Here is a 14,955-nt window from a genome sequence, read left to right on the forward strand (position 1 = left end):
TTAACCACAAATGAACAAACCTCCTCTAATGAACAAACATCTACTCCATGGCCCATTTCTGAGACTAACGACCACAGCAATATGAGAATAAACATAACTGCCAGTTTTACGACTGGTGACAAAACATTTCGGCTCTAGGTTAAGACCTCAGCTATAACACTTATTTGGGCTCTCCCTTATGCTCCAAAAACGACAACAATTTTCCATGTGGAATCCGTGCTCTGGAAGCAGAAATTGTGCTGATAAACAATGGCCCTTTCCTTCAGCTGCTTTTTGTCTGCATATACAGTACAGAAGCAGGTCAGAGCAGCTGCAGGAAGCCTTCATTATGTCTTTGGCTGGAGGAAGAAAAAGTCAATACAGCAAAAATAAAAATGGATTTGAGACTTGGGGGGCCTTCAAATACTATACAGCACGGCCAAACACAACTGAGATGTCAAGTTAGATGTTACTCGCTGTTAACATGTAATTCTGGTCCAATGAGGGGCAAATTTATAATCAGTTTTGCATTTATCAGTTGTAGGCTGACATTTGTTGATATCCAAAAGGAAGGTATATTTTTTACTAATTAAAGTAAAAAATATATAATGTTTTAAATGTTTCAATGGGCTAGTTAAGCAAGTAGTAGGGTTAATAAATACTAAAAGAGGATGTTTTTTTAATGTATTCGAGCTGCCGTTTTATCAAGGGAGAAAAAGCTTTTGAAGGTTTTTACATTTTGTTATCTAAAGTACTATGTAAATTAAATTTAACAAAATGGACCAATACAAAGCAGTACGTAATTGTGAAGTGGAAAAAAAATCTAAATTGTTTTTCAGTTCTTTAACAAATCAAAAAAGCATGCTGAGTATTTATATTTATCCCCCTTTTACTCTGATGCCCATACATAAAATCCAGAGCCACAAACTACCTTAAAAAGTGTCCTTTCTAACCCCTGTCTATTGTGATTATCTGTCACATCAGCATGGTAAAGTTTACTCTACCAGCCTGTGAAGAGTACAACACACGGCATGCTGGGTAAAATACAACCATAAGAGACACACGTCTTGTGCTACAGTGGGCCTTGTTGACAAACTGTCTGAGGTCCCCTGCCTCATCTTCTGCTCATGCTGAACCCATTGTTAATACCTATACGTTTACTTGCATTAACGATTGCAAGCAATAGTTTCCAATCAGTGATTATGATTGGGATGTCTGTAGGATTCCGCTGAAAGTATTTTACAAATTTTGTGCTACAAAGGTTTCAGTGTCTTTAAAACCTTTTTATTAGAATATCTTTGCACATATAATCATCAGAGCATCCACTAAAAGCCCCAGCGAAACTCTGAAGAACCTACAGAAATCCACTGTTAATGTGGGAGAATCTGTCGACATTGTCCAACAATCTGACCTGTCTTTCTGAATGGAAAGAAGAAAGTCATTGTTAAAAATGGTAAAAAGTATCTGTTTCTTCATGTTTGCTGTTTGCCATAAACCATGTAAGAACATGCACAAGTACATGCTCTGGTCAGATGAGATAAAAAGAAAACGAATAATATGTCATTTGTAAAACACTGCAGAAGTGCAACGCATTGGCAGCATTACACTATGGGTAGGTTTTTATACCTCTGCAAGACTCCAAGATATTTATACAAAATAAAAATAACATGAAACAAAGGTGGGATTATTTTCTCCACTTTGCAACTATGCACTACTTTGTGCATGTAAAAATGCTTCCATGCAGTTGTTATGTGATAAATTATGAAAAGATTTAAGAGGTAGCAACAGTTTTTCAAGGCACTGAAGTGCTCAGAAATCTGCCCTTGCAGAACATGTTTTGTTTTATGTCATAAAAACCAAACTTTGTCCCCGTCTATTGTGATTGTCTGTCACATCAGCATGAAACATGTTCAAATGTACTGCAATAAAGGGATAAGCTAAAATGTACTAAGATGGTACCATGTTTTGACATTTGGCAGTATGACAAAGATATAACATTTACAACTGCATTGCCTCTTCTGAAGGAGCTGGGGAGCAGGGGAGGGTGGGGGGGGGGCAGATACATCTCTTCTTGGAGGGTTGAAACGAGGATAGAAAGAAACGGAAAAGAAATAATCCAAAAACCCACATCCAAACAGGATCAACGGCTGGCCATTGTGTCTCTCCCTGCTGAGAATGTGAGAGGGGAGAGAGGAGAGAACGAACTTTGTGGAGTTTGTTGGCCACAGAGCCAGAGCAGAGCCAAGCTGCACAGAGCTGCACAGAGCGCTGAGCCGGGCTGGGCATCAGGGGTGTCAGGGCTGAGGGGGCTGAGGGGCCAAGGTCTTCTCGCTGTGGGGGATATTAAGCCCTCTGATTAGATCTCATGGGCCGCGCATGGCAGACGTCTCCTTTACTACAGGCCCCAGCTCATCTTTATTTTGGCAGGGTGGTGCTCTCTGCAGGCTGCACTGCACCAATACTAAGCTGTTTGTGTAGGGAGAAAAAATAAGTTTATCCCTTTTCCCCCCCCCTCTTCCGTTCTCGTTTTCATTAATTTATCTGTCTAGCCTACATGTGCTCGTTTCTGCTTAATTTGAGAACTCACGACACGGAACCTTATCTGAGGGCTCTGAGGCGAAACAAACAAATTGGGAGTTGATGCAGAGCTGCAAGCAGATAGCTGTGAGTTCTAAGTTAAAGCTTAGTTCTCTGTTTTCTTCTTCTGTGTCTAAGTTGTCATGAACCTACCTTCACATAGCAGCAGCATGTGAGCTGCAACTAAACAACAAGCTAATTAAACTACCTTATTTGTCACACTTGTGTGGATTTTAAGGCAGTGCATCCTGTAGTTTTTCAAGTTTGTTCCTCATGTGGTGACATAAGTTGAAAAAAAAAACAGTGCACACACACACACGCATACACAGGACTTTCATCAGACACACTTTCTTCTGTTTTGTTTGTCTTAAGCACATATTCCCAATCACAATTTCCACACCAGCCCTCCCTACAGCTCCTAAGGGTGCAGGCAGACACTTCTAGCTGCAGGCTCCCCCACTTCTGAAACCTGTCAAATCTGTCCTGGGAGAGTCAGCCTCTCTCTCATCATCCAGGGGCTTATGGACCTCTCTCCATTTACCCTCCCTCCCTTACACAGCTCTCTTTTCCTCCTCCACTTCCCTCCTTTCATCTCACATCCAAACTTGCCAGTTGCAACCTTCTCAGCTTCCTTTAAGTTTTGTCTCCTTTTCTCCTCTACATTCGTCTGTCCTTATCTACTGTCTTTAACTTACTTTCCCTAATACTTTTCTCCAGTCTTTTTTTTTTTTTTTTGCAGTGCAATGCAGTCCTCTCGCCACTTCAATCTCCCTTCAGCTCCCTAGAGTTTAGATTGGGGATAATCAGGTGTGTAGAAAGAATGACAATCACTCTTTGCCTCCCACTGCGTTTTGGGTCACAAGGGGGCAGATCAAACTGAAACATGTGCACTGAGGGGGAATGGGCTTTTAAACAAAGAGCAACCTTGTTAAACGAGCGCGCTCAACAGCCCTGCCACCACCTAGTTTGATCAAAGTTTTGCTTTCATGTCCGGACTCATTCCATCTACTGAAGGCACCCTTTAAATCTATGAAAATAATGTATTTTAGTAACCCGGGCATGCAGTAGTTCTGGCATAGTTCAAGTAATTCGCTGGAAATGATCAACCAACTGTGAATGCAAAAAAAGACAGCCCCGTGAAAGTAACAACATGTCTAAAATTTACTTCGCAAAATAAGTTAATTTGTCTTCATACATGCACATTTACAAATGCCTAACATATTTATATAAACCAAAATACTTCATACAGAACAGTGAAGCAGATGTAAAGTAGCTATAACGGGCAAAAAAACAGTCACTCCTCTCTTTTGGTTCAACAAAGGCACCTTTTTTCTTGATTAATAACAATTGCAATAACTATTTATTAATCATTTATAAGAAAAGTTGGCAGTACTATTGCAAAGTGTGGTATAAACTTGTACCACTCACAGGGGCTGAACACACATTAAAAATGTGTAAATGTATGGAAACCATGTCTTATATTTGTTTCATTTTACAATTATGAACTACATTGTGTTGGTTTATCACATAACTCACCAATAAAGACGTAACATTTCATAGCTCAGCATAAAGGCTTTTCTAAGACACTGCACTACAAAGATGTCCATGGAAATCCAGAGTATGAAAATAAAGTATTGAGTCCAATTAGTTAGAAAATTAAAAAGTTTTAAAATAAAGTTTATGTCCAGCTAAATCAGGGACAAATTTTTCTTCGACTCAACTTGAAGAAATATATTCAAGGACAGCTGTCAGCTAATCTCTCAATTGCTCTGTTCCCTCCAAGTGCTCTGACTTCAGCTCGGCCTGCCTGTCCCCCGCATCCCCAACAGAGGGAGGCCTTTCAGTTCATCCTGTACTCTCCACCGCACGGCTTCCCGGCTACCACAGGCCCCTTCGCCCATCTGTCTGTCTGCTCCGCGACCGCTGTCCTGAGGGGGCACTCTGTCTCTACCTCCCTCTCCGTTCCTCCTAGCATCCCCCTTTCTCTCTCTCTCTCACTCTATCCTTCCTCTCTCTCATGTGCCGTGATCGATATGGACGCTGAGGGAGTGGGGGGACCTGTCTGTCAAAGACGGGCGCTGGAAAATGAAGGCTCAGATGAAGGAGGCATGCTCTGTATATTAAATGCCTGGACCCCTGTGAGGGGTGGAGGGAGAGGAGTTTCAGGGTGGGGGGGAAATATCAATAGGCTTCTTCTAAAAGAGGCATAAGGCCAAAAGAGTGATGTAGAGTAGAGGAGGGGAGTGCATGGAAGGAAGCTGTGAACTGAGGCGGATAAAGACGTTTGGGAAGACGAAAAGATGCAGAACAGTAAGTAATGATATTAATTGATCTAACAAGTAGACATGAGGCAAATGAGTTTATTGTGAGATGGATGGATGACGCTGGGGGCGGCGGAGGGGTTAGAGGAAGTAGGAAGAGGAAATGAGCTGGACCCAAAAAGTGTTAGGAAGAGTAAAGAGCTGAGAAGGGAGAAAGAGTGAAGAGCCGAAGTTAACGACTTTGCAGATTTCATTATAGAGATAGTTAACCCTGTTGACACTGAAGGAGGGCGCTATTCTCTCAGGAGGAGTCCGGTCCTTCCACCTCCACGCACAGAGACAGATGAGATCATTACAGCTATCAGCACCACTGCCATCCACAATTAGCACATCTCCTTTTCTTTCTCCGCTCCTCCATCCCCCCATCTCCCCTCAGCTCACACTGTCTTAGCCCCCCTTCCCGTCTTTCTTCCTCCCCCCCCCCCCTTTCACCTTGTGACACTTCTTTGGCCTTGATTTTGAGGCAATTTGACGAAACAAAAAGCCACATGGTGCAAACTGCTATCAGTTTTATACGGCTGGCTTGCTTGACCTTTCAAGACTCGTTTAGAAGCTACAGTGCCTTGAAAAAGTATTTTTTTCCCTTGAACTTTTTCACATTTTTGACATTAAGATCACAACATTCAATGTACTTTATAGGGATCTTATGTGGAAAAAAAACCCAACTCAGAGTACAACATAATTGTGAAGTGGAAAGATAGGTATTTTTTGCAGCATTTATTTTTTTAAATTAGAAGCTAAAATGTGTGGGATGGAAAAGTAATAAGAGTAACGGCAGAAAGTCCAGTTTCAAGTTACAGGTAACCCAGCAAACATTGTGAAGATTTTTTTTTCTTTTGGGTCTACGTATATAGAACATGTTATGTTTGGAGAAAAACTAATACACAAATACATCATTGAGTGGGGATGTTTCATTTCAGCAGGGAGATAGAAACTGTTCAGAACACATGATACAAAGGAAGAACTTAAATAAAGGAAGAAAACCTGTTAAAAGTTACAAAAGACTTTATACTGGGGTGGAGGTTCACCATTCCAGCAGGACAAAATCCTTAAAAATACAACTATATCAGTGGCTTGGAGCATGTTCATATTCATTATCAGAATATATTTGACCCTAATCTGATCATTTCTGGTAATATTTTTAAATGGTTGCTAGCTGTTATCAATCAAATATGACAAAGCGTGATCTATTTTTCAAAAAGAATTGAACAAAATCTTTAGTCTCTAGATGTGGACATGGAGACAAACCCCACAAGACATGCAGCTGTGACTGCAGCAAAATGGACGTGTGCTATGAATTAACTCAGTGCTTGTTAAGTACTGAGTTACTATGCCTTTTAGTATTTTATGTAAAAATAGCTTTAAACTACGTTGCACATTTCAATTATGCACTACCTTGTGTTGATCTATCCGATAGAAACCCCAATAAAATAAAATAAAGTTTATTGCTTTCATGTAACTACATTTTTATTATGACTGGTCAAGACATTGTACTTGCTTTTTAAATTTATTTTTCAAAGTTAACAATGACAAATTTCCCATTTATATTTTCTTTTTTTTCCATTAATTCACTGGATTTGTCTTCAAGGTATTGTGCAAACCTGTAAAGCAGACAGGACACTTGAAGGTTCCCCCCATGCCCTCGAAGCTGTGCTCAATCAGGTGGCATTGAAGCTTCGCCGGTGAGTCGAATGACTGACTACAGAGCTTGCATTCATGGTTCAGTCCTTCCTCTGTGGAGAAGAAACAACACAAACACACAGAGAACTGTGAGTGGAAAAATAAACAGAGCATGAATGGCCAGGGAGCAGCAAAAGGTCTCACTCTAGACTTAACCCTAACACCAACAGTTTTTTTTCTCCTGTCTGAGATTTTCATGATTCAAACAGGAAAAAGAAAAAACGTGTGACCCTGTCCCATCAGACATTAATTGAATAACCAGTTGGGATCTTAACTGTTCTAACTAAAGATTGTGGTGTACATCATCCTTTTGATTAACTTGCACAAATAATGATTTATTTTTAGAATTTGCAAATTAAAATAACATCAAAAGAGGTTTAGATAGAGGGAGAGGGATTTGAGATTTGTAGAATCAGAACTACCACTCAAGAGGATATTTTTGTTAAGAAGATCTTTCTATAATAATATCTTAATATCATCAGTCTCCAGTCTGCTTTTTTAATAGGCCTGGATATTACATTAAAATTATATTATTGATGAATATAGTGATGGCTACATCAATCAAGATCAACCCCTGGTTTCCTACTATTCTCTTACTTTTTAATCAACTTGATGTCTCTAGCACTTTGACTGTTCAGAGGAGTTAGATCTAGTGTTGGCACAAGAGACATTGAAGATCTTGTTTTATTAGTTTCAAGCATTGATAAAATATCCGGCACATGAAACATAGTATAATAAACCATCAAATCGTGATACTGCACTCTTTGGTGCTACAGTGTTAACAACATGTTAAAATGCAACCGGATGCCGTGTAACTGCTGGATTACAAACACATAAATCCATGTACATTTCAAAACCTCTACTAATAACTTAAATAGATTTCACAACTGTAAACTGCGCACTTTTATTTGGAGCAACCCGCTGACTCAGATTTCTAGAAAAAGTGCTCCTCTCCACTGTGTCAATAAAAGTGCTTTACACTCTGCCACAGGGCCAGACTGTGCACCATCAAACTCCTGGCAGAGCCCATCACTGCAGGTCTGGGGGTAGGATGGATACCTCAGGGGCTCATCCAGGGTTTATCCCCAGGTCTCCACAGCCCACTGCCCACCACAGAGGCCCTGGGTACCAGGAGCATGTATACATAATCAAGCTAAACAGCTGTGCGTGGCCGTGTCCAAGCAGAAAGTTTATTGTGTGTGTTATTTGCCAAATTAGGGAGAATGTAGCAACTAAAAACGAGACAATAGCAACCATAAATGTAAAACATCTTATTTGTGATCCTTTTTATATTTTACAGCAGGGCTATTATTGCAATCTTTTTCCACTTTATCAAGTTATTACTACATTTGTATTTTCCTTTTTAGTGTTCGCAGTAAGGCTTTAGACAAAGTAATGGCATCTGTAAAAAATAGCTGCCATCACAGTTTCTTTGGCTTCGATTTGTTGGCGAGTGCCTGTGAAAACTGGAACCCAACGATCCTTAATATTCCAGCAAAAGAAGGAAATTGAAACATTTCCTGCAGTGATGGAAGAAACATTGAGAAAGTATATACATACTGAACTTTTATAATATAGTGCCTTTTTACCAGATTTTTCCTTACATCATTTCTCAATAACATAAGTATATACTTTCTACTGAGCTTCTGATAATATATTTACTGCATGGAAACAAGCTGCAAGCGCCATATATCACCGTGTTCTCACAGACATCTCTGCTTGACAGGCAAAAACCTATCAAAGTAGTTCAAAAGGGAGCGAGGTGGTGTTGTGTTTGCTGCGATCATGTATTTGACAGATGAGTTACTCTGTACCCTACATGTGCATCTGAGTGTAGCACCAGGTATCAGCGAAAGGTAGGGGGTCGGGGGGAGATGCAGGGGGTTAGGGGAGGGTAGCGCGAGTGCATTCATGCAGCCGTGCAAGAGGATCGTTGTTCTCTTTGATCACCACTGTTTGCCTATCTGTGTTAGGATGTGCACACTTGCGGTCAAGTTCGCCGCAGCTTACGCGGATCCACTCCTCCACCATATGCGCAGCCCTCATTTGACCCTTATACACAATGCCGTCCCTTTAGAGACCTGGCCTGTTTCATTATGCAGATAACGCTGCACCTGCATGACTGACCTTGTGCGAGCGAATGTCTATGTTTGTGTCTGTAAGCAGGTGCATGAGGCGAAAGAGGAGGTAGGAAGTTGAAACACTTCAATTTTAAAGGACAAGCCTGGTGATTTTGACAATCATAATTGGAAAAAAAAAGTGGTACTTGGTCGTATTTCAAATGAAATAGTATATGGAGCAGAATAATCACTGGCACGGGTCGCTGGTAGTATGAACTTTGTGGCGCATACTTAATTTCTCTCGACATATTTACCATGTTTTACACTTATACTTAAGTAGCATATACTTCTGATGAGGTTTATACATAAACTTTTACACATAGTAACGTTAAAAATTTCTAATTTGGAACCACATTTGTTCTGACTGAAGAAGAATAAAATATAAATAATTGTTGAAATATATTTGAATAGTAATGCATTTAAATCTTGTTCTTTTTTGAGAGGTGAGAGGTGGACTAAATGTGAAGATTTAGGCGGAGGATACCAAAGGACATATTGAATGCTGGTACTCAATATCCATCAGGAAGGTACAAAATGTCGATGAGGTGGGTGTAGATTGATGCATCATATTGGTATAAAATCCCATGACTGACAGCTCCATGTCTATGCTGGAAAGTATGAAATGCAGAGGCACAGCAGACAGACAAATTACAACCAAAACTACAGAGGTAAGAAACAATAAAAAGGTACATGAACAGAAGTTGATGTCATGTAGAGGCAATTACTGATTTTTATAAAAAAATACAAAAAAACAATTATTCTAGTGAATTTAAATTCTAGATGATTCCAGCAAATCTAAGAAGCAACAATAAATGGACAGAAAACAGAGGACAAACATTCAGATAAAGTTAGTCTAAGTGATTGCAGAGTAGGTTATGCTGTGTTCGGTCGCTGATGCAGCCTTCAGAACTGGGTTTGTATTCCACAAAGTAGCAGAGGCTGAATCAGGCTGGCAGCCTGTTTCTTAGTGAGAGCCAAGGGAGGAAGTCAGCTTCCTCACCCCTATAGCTGCCTCATTGGGCTGAGGTCACTTCCTTTTGCCCCGCCAGCCCTTCTCCAGGCCTGCCCAATCAGCAAGGCCCTGTGTGGGCCCCCACCCCTCTTAGAGCACCGTGCAGACTCTGGATATAGTTACAAGGCCACGGGGGACTGTCAGTCCTCTCTCCCTTTCTTTCTCTATCCTCCTCTCTCCCTCCTCCCACTCTGTTTTTCCGAGTCTCCCGGGTGTTCTTCGCTGCCACCACCCTGTCCCCCTGCACTCCTAAGAAAATCCTTTAGATGAGAACTGCTCCTGCGTCTGCTCCCTCTAAGCATCCCTGACACCAGCAAAGTAAGCCCATCTGCATATCCACAGGGTCTCGCGTTCCTGGGGCTCATGGTTTATGTATTTCACAGCTCCTTAAAACACAAACGCCTAATATCTCTCCCATGTGGAGGACAGGAGAGGGAGAGGGGAAAACTACTTTCACAAAGAATGGTCTCTATTTCTCTGTGCTGTTTACTTTTTTATCCAGGCAAAGAACTGCGTGCTGTTGAAGGTTGTTTGGGAAGCAGAGTCTTGTGGATCTGGCTCTTATAGTTTAGCAGAGTTCAAATTGATGTAGGCAGAGTTTACTGAGCATAGTGTGCTAATTTTAGTTTGTAATACCTTGCAAAAGTATTCACAGTGCTTGAACTTTTTGAAATTAAAGCAATCCATTGTAGTTCTTGCTCTATGTTTTTGGTTATTCAACTGCCTTTTGGGTATACTCAAGTCTTTACAGCATTTAACATATGGATTTCTCCTGTCATTGCAAATATAGATTTTCTTAGTTTATTCAAATCACAGCTCAAAACACCTCAGCCCATCTACAGTTACTTCTATTAACATTAGCACATTTAAAAAAAAAAAGAACAAAGCAATATTTTTTAAATATAAACGTTATAAAAAAGTTAGTTTTAGTATTGACAATTATGACAACGTGAAATAATTCATGGCATATAATTTTCTTAGCAAAGAACTGTAAAGGTTGAAATAACTAATGATGAGTAACAGACTAAAAATAAAGTAACCAAAGGCAACCTTAATTTAAGACGATAGCGTGTAATTAAGTACAATGCAGGGGCATTGTTTAATTAAAAAATCTCCCTCATCTTATTCTGTTCCAAAGTCATCACTGTCCCTCACTACTTTTAAACAATTCTGCTGAGAAGCAGTTTGAATTAGAGCGCTTCGTTTTCCACGAGAAAAATCTGATACTTAGATTTACTCTTCTCTCTGGGGCACAGTGAACGCTTCTCTGAAGCTCACTATTAGAGGGACCCCAGTTGCTTGTGCGTCGCCAGAGTAGATGATATTAAGGACATCAATCTGGGCACTTCTTTTTGCAGAGAGTAATGAGCAAACAAGTGGGAGAACAAATTGAGAATATTTAGTAGACTTGAATGGGCTGTTTCAGAGAAGCGGACAGGGAGCAGACGTAGCGATGAAAGCTTGTCCTCTCAAACTAACAGGCCAAATCGAGGCTGAGTATCTATAATGTCAAATGTTGCAATAAAAGAAAGGAATACCTGCTTTGGATGAGCATGTTTTATGAGGAACTCTGCCTTTGCCTCACCATCTGTCTCCTACTTTTCAGCCTGATGTTGGAGTTATGTGTTAATAAACCAACAAGAACTGCTGTTCAGCAGACTCGCTGCTGTACACACAACCCGCTGCAGGATGCTGGATGGCAGCAGAAGAGAAAGCTTCGGGCCTGTAAACAGTAGGTGGGTTTACTTCGTCTTCTCTCCACGGGAACTATCCATTAACTGATAATGGGGGGAAAATCTGCGTGATTAAGGCCCAGGGAATTATGGGTGAATACAAATTGACTCCACCTCCGTGTGGTGCGCTCTCTTGAGGTAGAAGCACTGCTCATAAGGCAAGAGCTCATTTCAGAAGTACTATGTGGCCCATTAAGGACTGGGGGAATGCAGAGTATGGGGGTGGGAAGGTGGTAGGTGGGAACTCAGAGGGATGGACTCCCCCTGGACCAAAACTGATTGGAGAACTGGTGCCTACGGGAAAACATTTTTAATACCTTCTTCCTGCCTCCACAGTTTAAGAGGAGCAGAGAGAATCAAGTTAGAGAATTTTCTTTTACATTGTCTTGCAAAACTATCTGCACACATTCAACTTGTTCAGAGTTTGTAAGATTGCAAGCATCAGAGTCACATTATTTTGACTGTTTTATGTAGTAGCACATCACAAAGTAGGGCATTTTTAAAGTGGAATAACAAAAATAAATAAAATAGTTTTTTTTTTTTTATTAATCACAAATAATAATTTAAGAGGTCTAGTGTACCTTTGTATTCAGTCCACTTTACTGTGACACCCCTAAATAAAGGTGGTTATTAGAGAACATTAGAGAACAAACTGAGTGCATTTATATAGCAGGGAGAGGAATCCTGGTCAGGGTTTAAGAAAAGATGGACAGAGCAAAATGGAAGGGGCAAAACTGGAAGAAGAGGAATTTTAGGCCACAAAAGATTGAGGTGTGGACGACACCGTTGTAGCAGAATGACACTAAACTTACAGCTCATGTTGCATTTCTTTAGATGAAACCATATTAACTTTCTAGTATCAATACCTTTGCATGTCACTTTCATTGTGACATAATAAGTAAAATGTCCTAATTTACAAAATGTCTGAAAATATCATTATGTAACATAAAGAGCAAGGGATATGTGATGATGCGTCAATTCATAAAAGTGAAAATACTAGGGAACGCTGGAGGACGACTGCACCAGGAAAGGATAAGCTTTAGTGCCGTAAAGACGAAGGATGTAAAATAAATTTTCTGTTCTGCGAGAGGAAGGTACAGATAAGGTAACCCAGGTAGTGAAGCGCTCATGATCCTGTCCCAACTTTGGATTATTTCCAACCTGCAGAGGGAGAAGGAGGGGTGAGACTGTGACATGTCAGCAGTGACGCCCTCACACAGCAAGAGCAGAGGATTGTGGGGGAACGAGACTCTGAGACAATGTCAGCTCTGATGCATGGCAGCTCGTTGGAGGTGCTAATCAGAGCAGGGCTAGGCCCCTGCTAGGATCAGGCGCGCTCTGCCTACATTAACCGCTTCACAGCTCCCCTGGCTACCAGGCCAGAGGCAGAAACACCAAAGTGACAGGTTTTTGTGTTGAGATAAACATGCGTAACGCTTCAACGACTGTTACAAAGGGTTTAGCCAAGTAGAACACCTTTTGGATTTCACAAAACATGAGGGACAAAATCATGAGGACACTTTCTCCCTTTTCACAAACATACCAAGTAAATTTATCTTTTTTTGCATATAGAAAGCATTCATCTTTTCCCACCCTATTGTCTCTTTGAAACGACTAAAGACTTTATTCAATCTCAGAATGGCATAACAAGACATAAATTCAGATTTGTTTTAAACAAATTTAGAAAACAAACCACACAAATACCACATATAACATACTAAAGTAGCTTTACATTACAGCCCTTTTGGCATGTTTTTCATCGGTCAAGTCAAATGGTGATGTGTTTTTATTTTAAATATTGTACCAACGTCTCTAAATTTAAACAAACATGTACCCCCTCTTTTTGTTAATGTGTATTATTTATGTATTTATTACAAACAGAACTAATGTATATAGTCTTTCAGTGTTTCAAACTGGACATATCTCTGCATTACACATTCAACAAATGTGTAATGCAGTTTTTCTGTGACAGGAAGTAGCACAAAGAGCACCGGAACGTAACTGATGTGGCTATGCTGTGGGCTCTAACAAGGCGAATCTGTCCAGCCTCCATGCGCCAAACAATGCGGCTTATTTCTTCTAAAGTTTTGGAACAAAAACCGTTTCCTTAGGTGATAATCAGTAACAACATAGTAGTGATGACAGTGTGTTGCTGTTTGCTGGTGTACGTATGTTATGAACGAGGACAGGGAGACATAAAAAGAGAAGTAGAGACATAAGCACATGTCCTGCTGTTAAATTTACTGAAGGTGTTAGCGAATAAACAGAGATCTGTTCTCTACAAATGTTTCATAAATGTATTTAATATTTCTCTGGAGTAAATATAAAATATTATGTTTTTTTGTATTATTTCTTGGCTTTATTTGAAACAATTTACATGCGTGTGTGGGGTGTGTATGTGTTTATATAAAAGTAACGTAAAGACTAATGGGTCAGCTACCGTTTTTATTTTAAAATTTTATTTATTTTATTATTAATTGTTTACCAAAGTTCTTAGTTGTACTTAAAAAAAACTAACAAAAAGAAATTCTCGGGATAAATAATAGTAATAAAATCTTCAGCAGTTCATAAGTAAATAAATGTGGAAAATTCAAAATCCTTTATAACGTTTGGAAATTTCTGTCTTTTTCTCTTAACAAAAGTTTAAATCTGGTTCATTTTTTCATTTCTGTCACAGTCACAAGAGTATACTGATTTCAATGATCTTAAAATTTATTTCATTTTAATAAATGTTATTATTTTTATTATTTTATGTGTTTGATCTCGAGATAGATATGTTTACAACAAACAGTTGTAAACATATATTGTTATTAAAAGGCATTCTGTTTGTATTGGTGAGAGTAAAGTGACGATGAATTTAATATCAGTAATAATATTGATAATAAATTTCTTGAAGTGTGTCTTAAAAGATAACACCTTTTTTTGTTTTTTTAAAATAATTTTAGTTGATGAAGCACTTCAATTTTTATTGTCTTATGAAAACACTATTACTACTTTATTTTGAAAAAGGAAAAAAAAAACAAGGACAAGATCAAACAATTTCTTTTTGACAAAAGAAGAGAAAAAACAATAGAAGACTGAAATATAAACTGCAGTCATCCAAACAAAAATGAATTCTTGTTGAGGTGGAAAACTCTCTTCTCTAAAGGAGTGTTCTGCCAAAAAGTTCACTGGTCTCAGCAGTCATTAGAAATCAAACCTATTTGAAACGTTTGTATCTCTTTTACATGAGCACTAAAAGTGTCTATGAAATGTACATTTTAGCATTATTGTAAAAACTTTTTCATATTATGAGTGCTGAAAGAGCTCCCGCAAAACGATACAGCTGTTCATGCTCACTCAACTCATTGTTCCTTTCTCCTTTGGATCTATTCTAGAAATTGAGACATTGTTCAACTCGGCATGCTGAGATTGATTTCCAGGTCACATGCAGGAGGACAGAGGGAAGAGAAGATGGCTGTGTGCAAAAAACCAAAAAAAAAAAACACAGCTGAGAAGAGATTTGTGAGTCACTTTCTATTTGGTGTCAGGTA

At 39.4% G+C, this 14,955-nt stretch overlaps 1 protein-coding gene across 8 annotated transcripts in view; it reads right to left on the minus strand.

Moving 5' to 3' along the window:
• The window catches only part of znf521 (zinc finger protein 521), a 115,320-nt gene that overhangs the window by 18,966 nt on the left and 81,399 nt on the right, over positions 1 to 14,955 (minus strand). For all 8 annotated transcript variants that reach the window (XM_032564645.1, XM_032564644.1, XM_032564643.1 and 5 more), the window contains one exon: positions 6,479 to 6,610. In XM_032564645.1, the coding sequence (XP_032420536.1) occupies positions 6,479 to 6,610 (132 nt within the window). The remainder of the gene's footprint in view (positions 1 to 6,478; positions 6,611 to 14,955) is intronic.

Source organism: Xiphophorus hellerii, chromosome 6 (assembly GCF_003331165.1).
Source record: "Xiphophorus hellerii strain 12219 chromosome 6, Xiphophorus_hellerii-4.1, whole genome shotgun sequence".
NCBI classification, from domain to species: Eukaryota; Metazoa; Chordata; class Actinopteri; order Cyprinodontiformes; family Poeciliidae; genus Xiphophorus; species Xiphophorus hellerii.